The sequence below is a fragment of the Eretmochelys imbricata genome, chromosome 4 (genome assembly GCF_965152235.1).
Source record: "Eretmochelys imbricata isolate rEreImb1 chromosome 4, rEreImb1.hap1, whole genome shotgun sequence".
Lineage (NCBI taxonomy): Eukaryota > Metazoa > Chordata > Testudines > Cheloniidae > Eretmochelys > Eretmochelys imbricata.
In genome coordinates, this window is record NC_135575.1 from 27015279 (window position 1) to 27022624 (window position 7346).

At 53.2% G+C, this 7346-nt stretch overlaps 1 protein-coding gene across 1 annotated transcript; it reads left to right on the forward strand.

Annotated features, from left to right (window-relative positions):
• The first annotated feature begins 4585 nt into the window (after positions 1-4585).
• ATOH1 (atonal bHLH transcription factor 1) lies at positions 4586-5509 on the forward strand. The gene has a single exon (XM_077814387.1). It carries the CDS (start codon positions 4586-4588, stop codon positions 5507-5509), a length of 924 nt encoding a protein of 307 aa, XP_077670513.1.
• Positions 5510-7346: the final 1837 nt, after the last annotated feature.

Sequence of the window (7346 nt, forward strand, 5' to 3'; positions counted from 1 at the left end):
CCCTGGGAAAGGGATTTTGCATTTTAGGGAAAACCAAAAAGAAGGTATTGAGGGAGAAGACCTTGGGAAACAGTTGAAAAGACAGTCCTGCATTACAGCATCCCAGCATTTCCCCCACCCATCTCTGGTGGTGCTGTTGCCTAAAGAGTGGCATGGACTTCCTTCCCTTGCAACAAGAGGTTTATGGGAAGAACTGAGTGTAGTGAAGGGTTATGGCTGGCTTGGCATGGTATCGCTGGTGCTGTTGAGCCCTAAAGGAAATGGACTTTGAAGGGGGTTTAGTCACAGGCTTGCCTATCCACCAGGGGGAGACAGTGGATTGACTGGAAGTGAGAAACTGAGGTGTGGACATGATCAATGCCAAAGCTATACTGTCATAATGTTGCTATAATGCTTTGAAACATTTTTTTCAAATTTACCACTTAATTTTTCAAGAACTGAAGCTATCTTTAAATTCTGCACAGCATTGGTGATGGATATTTCACTTTTTTGTGAAGAGCGTTAGGAAGGGTATAAATAACCACACCATTTGTGGCTACTGCAAAGGCAAGGAGTGCTGGTTCCAAAATGCTGAGTAGGTGCTCTATCTGCATTGAAGTCATAGATGGGAGATGCTAGGCATCGACCTAGATTTGGCTATTTTTGTACTAAACTCCCACTTCTTCAAAATAAGGATACATAAGCAGCGGTGGGGGGGGGAGGACACAATAGGGCTACAAGGGCAACTGAACTCTTAATATATTTGCCCCTCTGCTCCTGTGTCTGTGTGTGAATATGGCTGTAGAGAACATTATGAAAATCATTTCTGGTGTAGCTCCACTCACCTAAATGGACTTACAGTACAGATGAATCTTGTCCATTGTGATCTGGCCACATTTATACAGAATGAAGTCGGTGGGGCTCTATAGGAAAGGGTGTGCTACAGAATAACTAGCTGGATCAGTGCCTTAGTTAGCTGAAAGCTGTATAAAATCACATGGTTGTGATCAGCTTTCTACTGACCTATCAGGACTGGGCTCAAAAGCATAAGAGATTCCAGCTAAGGTCTGCATTCGTTTAAACTCCTTCACTTACAAAATCACATGGCTTCAGAAGTCCTCACTTTGCTACAGAACAGCAATGCTGGCTCTCCCATACTTCCATTTATATATATATATATAAAATGCAAGATAGAAATTTGAAGAAATTCGGAGAATTTGAAGTGTATTTTTTATCTCCCACAGTTTTTGCTCCATTCTGTTGGCTTCATTTGGACTGCATCTTCAATTTCTGAAGGATACCTGTATGTCTTGAATAACATCTTGAACCTTACTACTTCATCCATGCCATTTGCTCACTAGAGGAGGGAGGAAGATCCAAGGGTGAGGGGGCTTGTGGTTGTTTCGCTTTGCTTTCCCACTCTGTTACATGTCACAGTAGTCTTCTGGAGGCAAAGTGTAAGGATTTGAATTTCCCCTCTTTAGTGTAAACTTCCTCACTTTTGTGAAATCACCTTTTCCGAAGGCTAGTTTGTCAGGGTTAGTTTTTGGTGCAACTCCTCTGAAGATATTACTTAATGGTTCAAGGAATGACTATGGTTGAGCTGCTATTGAGGATTAAATTGAGAATAGCCTCTCCTATGTGTGCTGTAAAACTAGCTGTTCTGAGAAGCAATTGTTGAAGGGGTTGAGAAACTATTTTCTAAAGCTTGTTCAACTGTAAGTTTGGATCAGTTTATATGCTGGTACCCGAGCTGCAGTCACTTAATATTGTATTAGACTTAATTGCTGCTTTGATCTCCCTCCATAGTGTGCACTTAAGTTCCTTAGCTGATAAAGAGACTGGTACAATAATGAAACCCCTCAGTGGGGTCTGCTTTGGGCTTCTGATTCATGCTAAGGTCTGCAGCAGGTTATGTGAACTTGAGAAGGTTGAGAGGAAGTCCAAGTGGGAAGGTAAATGAGTCCAGACTTCTTTAGTGTCCTATAACATATACTTGACTAGACAAATATTTATTATTTGCATTATCTTAGCAGCTAGGAGCATTGGTCATGGACCAGGACCCTGTTGTGTTGGTGCTGTACAAACAGAAAAAGATGGTCCCTGCCTCAAGGGGCTTACAATCCAAGTATAGAACAGGAGACCACAGATGGAATAAGAAGATACAGGGAGACAAAATATTGGTCAGCATGATAGCCTGCATTGTATAAGACTTCCACTGACTTCAAAGGAAGTTGGATGAAGCTCTTAATTGGACCACACAGGCATTTGACATTCAAGGGCCTATCCAGGACTACTGCTACTCCAGGCTAGGGAAGTGGGAATGTATACTTCAAAGCTTTTAGAATGTGATTGGAGGAGTCTCATGGGAAGGCCTCCATCACCACAGGGAAGACTTTAGACTGTAAAGTGAGGGCAGGGGCTGTGCGACCTCCAAACCAGTGAGGAGGAGCAGCTCTGGCTTAGCTTCCTCTAATGCTGAATCGATCCAAAATAAGCAGATAAATCCTGTGGGAAGAGAAGAGATGAGCAGGCTATGATGGGATGCAAAGCTCCGTTCTTCATTGTAGGCGCAATGGGGAAAAGTACTTGTTTACAACCATCGACTTCGCTCTTCAGAGTATGGACGTGGGTTTATGGGTTACTGCCCCGTTTGCAATGGAGGTCGCGCTTGTGAGAGGAAGGCTGTGTCGCCCTCTGCAGGTTGCTTACGAGCGGAGAAGAGCCTGGGAAGTATTAAGCGATTCCAGTTCGAGGAAATGTTCCCACTTCGATAAGTGAGACAGGCAGCCTCCCTTTTCTCCCCCACCCCGCCCTATGCCGTTCACTTGCACTAACAAGCTGAGACTGGGAGTGCAGAGGGGCAGCCTTGTGTATATACTTCCTTATATCCCAAGGAAAGCTAGCCAGGTGCGTGCCTGGGCGCCATCCAGACCGTAGCAGTAGCTCGGGGGCGCTTATGCTTCCTGCCCTGCAAACTCTGCTTCAGGGGACGCCGCTGCTCTCCTCCTCCTCATTGAGATGGCCCTGAACTGCTTGTCTAGGAGGCATGGTTCCGTCGTCTGCATTGCACCGGCAGCCAGGCTCGCAACGACCTACAATTGCCCTAAATACTGTGCTGCTCCGCGGGACAGAAGGCGTTCAAATAAGTTTGTTGCCCTCCGTGATCTCAACAGAGATGTCCGTGTTCGCGCGGCTATCGCGAATTGCTTGATCGCGGATTGATTTGTGCCACTGGCAGAATCAGCCTCTCGCCTTATTGAATGGCTGAGATCTTAGGGCTAAAGGGCAGGTTAAATGTGGATGTGGGTAAGGACGGGTCCGGCACTGAAGAACTTAGCACTTGTGGTGCGTTTATCCTGGTCAACAGCGAACGAGAATAGCTCCTGTTTAAAGGGGGTGTATGGGGGGGGGGGGATTTCACAGCGCCCCACTTGGGTGCTGGTGGAGGTTGCTACAGCACTTGGCACTGCGGCATCTGCCTGTGGCGTGTGTAAGAGCGGCGTTTTCACGGCGCTAGGTTCGGTACATCTGTCTCTCTTGTCCTCAGGCCAGCTGCGCAGGGCGCGCTCTCCAGGCACCTGGCAGAGCCGGGAACGTGCCCTGTGCAGCTGGGTCTGGGGGGGGGCCCGGAGGGGAGGTGTCTTTTACTGGATCTACCGTCCGCCCGCTGCGCAGGGCCGATCGCTGTGCAGGGAGTGGAGGACGTGCTTTTGGCTTGAGGCCAGTGGCTTTGGAAGTCCCGCTCGCTAGGATTCCCACCCCCGCTTTCGGTTCCCCCGGAGCGGTGGGGCGCGGGGTGACACGCGGCGCCCGGGCGCACACCTGCTCCCTTGGTGCCCTGCTCCTGCCGGGGCGTCCCTGGCGCGCTCAGACGGCGGACGCCCGGCCCCCTCTGCCACGCCCACGTGCGTAAAGCCCTTGGCCCGGCCCTGGCGAGCCCAGGGCAGCCACGTGTCGGCCTCGCCCTCCCGCCGCTGGGCGCACACCTGGCCCCGGGCTCGGCGCGCCGCGGGCGGGTGCAACTCCCCCAGGCACGGGAGGCCGCGCTCGCTGGCTCGCCCTCTTAGCTCCCCCTGTGCGCCGCCCCCCCAGCCGTCACGGCCGCTGTGCCACCTCGCAGCCCACCCGCGCGGGGGGGGGGGGGGGGGGGGGGGAGGGGAGGAGTACGGCCGTCTGGGTCCCGTCCCCGGAGTCTCCTCGGCAACTTTTCTCCCCTGGGGCGGGCCAAGCGCCTCCTGCCATTGGCTCCCAGCACGCGACAGACCCGCGCGCTCCATTGGCTGAGCCGCCACGCGACCGGCGCGAGGAGGGCGGGAGGCAGAGGGTGGGGCGCGAGGAGGCGGTGCGGGCGGCGGAGGGGGGGGGGGACCCCGGCGCGTGCCGCTTTTTAAAGGGGGCGCAGCGGCGTCCGCAACCGGAGAAGGCTGGTTGCACGCGAGCGGTGTGTGCGCGTGCGAGGTCCCCGGAGCCAGGGTAGAGGTGGGAGGGGGGGCGCGCGTGAGAGAGGCGGCGGGCGCGTGCAGCAGAACTCGCCAGGGCTGTTCTGCCCCGGCTCACGCTTCCCTGCTTCCCACCCCCGCTTTGGTCTGCAGCGCCCGGCGCTATGAGCCACCTGCGGGCGGCCGCCGCCGAGTGGGTGGAAGGCGGCAGGGACTTGGGGGCCCAGCAGCAGCTGGAGCAGACTCTCCTAGGGCAGGAGCATCCCGGCTGCGGTTTCCCCCCTGCCTGGCTGGGCATGTGCTGCCCGGCACGCGTCTCCGCAGCCGCCGCCGCCTCCCCCAGATACCTGCTGCCCGGAGCAGAGGAGGAGGAGGAGGAGGAGTCGCTGGAGGCGGGGGGAGCCGAGCAGCACCTGGGCGGCTGCAGGAGCGGCCCCTCGGGGAAACTGTGCAAGCTGCCAGGGGGCGTCCCGTCGGCGGAGGGGGTGTCGGGCTGCGGCAGGCAGCGCGCCCCGTCCGGGGGGCTCCGGCAGCAGGTGAGCGGCGTGCAGAAGCAGCGGCGGCTGGCGGCCAACGCCCGGGAGCGGCGGCGGATGCACGGGCTGAACCACGCCTTCGACCAGCTGCGCAATGTCATCCCCTCCTTCAACAACGACAAGAAGCTGTCCAAGTACGAGACCCTGCAGATGGCGCAGATCTACATCAGCGCGCTGGCCGAGCTGTTGCACAGCCCGGCCGCGCCCGCCGACACCCCGGGCAAGGGCGAGCACCGCGCGCCGCCCCACGAGTCAACCGGAGCAGAGGCCGGAGCGGCAGGGCAAGGACAGGGGCAGCAGCAGAAACCCTCGTCCTCCGGCCACTGCAGGACTCGCTTCCCCCAGCAGCCGGCTGCGGGGGGCTACTCGGTGCCGCTGGACCCTCTGCACTTCTCCTCCTTCCAGGAGAGCGGCCTGATGGCACAGAAAGCCCCCTCTCCGGCCCTTCTCGGGCAGCCGCAGGAGAGGAGCAAACCATCGCCTCGGTCCCACAGGAGCGACGGAGAGTTCTCGCCCCGCTCCCACTACAGTGACTCTGATGAGGGCAGCTAGGGTGGGAGCCCAGCAGCACCACGGGGGCCACAGGGGCAGAGCCACAACCAGAGCTGTCCCAGTCTGCCCGGGGCGCAGGCGGGAGGGGGAGAAGGGGGCTATGACTGCTGAAAACTTTGCCATGTACCTGCTTCGCTGTCCAACAGCCTTTTGTGGTCTAGTTTAAAATAGCATCAGTTCCTTTAGCTTATGAATCTCCAGCTTTCTCCTTGGTTTGTCTGTGGGAATGGCTGTTTTGTGATTCAATGTCCCCGTTATCCACCCCGTCCCGTTTCCCTTTCTTTGCATAGGGATTGTTATAGTCTCCCCCCTCCCCCTTCCCCAGCCAACGTGCTGCCGTGTAGTGCGGAGCTTCACTTGCGTTGCTCGCGAATAACAAATACACTGTGAAGTCTTACCTTGCTAAAATTGAGTTACCGTTTATGATGATGCTATGGGCACCCTTCTGTGTCTGCACAGATACTTACACAAAAGTCTTCCGAAATGCCGGTCCTGTATCCGAATTTTATTGTTACGGAAACAAAAAGATTGTAAATAGCATACTCCTGTGCTGTAAATACCAGAGAAAAGGCGGATTTTTAAAAGTCCCGTGTTGATGTTGGCATCTTCTGGGGAAACTTGGCGCAAGCACTTTATCAGCGGCTGGAGATGCGGCTTCAAGAGGAAAGCAACTAACTGCCAATTGGAGACCATTCTTTAATTTAGCCACTTGTAGTCCTTAAGCTCTTCAAGTGTCAACGTTTTATGTGAATTTTATTTTGCTTTTGTGATATTAGGAACTTATTTATTATGGAGTGTTTGCTACTATTTCTGCTTTATCTTTTTTTAACTTTTCTACAAGAATGTTTTGTTGTTTTTTTTTTCATTTAGCAAAGCCAGCTGCCATTGTTTTCTGTAATTTTTGAGATCAAATAAATATGTGGGGGGAGATTGGTTGGACTGTTATTTTTTCAGAAGCCATAATAAAAAGTATACAGAACACTTGTATTTCAAAATGAGTACTGATGTCTTTTAAAAGGGCACTTTCTCAATATACTAACATACATCGCCATGAGATGGCTGGGTGAGTGCATTTGATTGAGATGGCGTGGATCTGAATGACATCAGAATTTACACCACCTCTGGGTTCAGTTCGCTGTAATTTGCACCTTTGTGTGCAAAAAAACAAATAAACCTCTGATATTTAGACCTACCCCAAAACTATAAATTGTATAATGTACGGCATTAATCGCTTAGAACTGCGACAATAGTATTTTTATCAATAATTCCTCATTTTAACAGGTACCACTCTTCCCTTTTGGGGTTAGGAAAGAGAGGGCTTGTCCCGGCATTAAAATTCCCATTGCAACAGGTGACCGTTGCCTGAGTTAGGGCTGCAGGGTGGGACCCCTATCGGCGTTCTGCTCTCTGAGGGGCTCGTCCTGCTCCCCTTGAAGTTAATTGTTCAAATTCCGTTCTCAGTTACACCAGTGTAACGAAAACCGACAAAACTGGCATAACAACAAAACTCCCGTCGATTTCAATGGGAACGGGACTGAGCGCATGGTCTCGGAGCAGTTGCCGTGATGAGCCATGGCATGAGCGTAGCTGGTTCTCCTGTAACCATGCTGATCGCAGGAGAAGAGGGAACGAGTGTACAATCCCGCCGTGGGCTAGAGGGAGCCTTAAAAACTGAAGTTGGTTAGGAGTTCTGGAAGCCGCGTACACTAATCTGGAAAGCTGAACAGACGAGCAATAAGGATTTGAAAGGGCGGTGTCACGAGCACTGGACTGGTAGTTTCCCCTTCCTTCTCCTAGCTCTGTGTGTGAAGTGACTGGCCCCGGTGGTCCGTCCTGA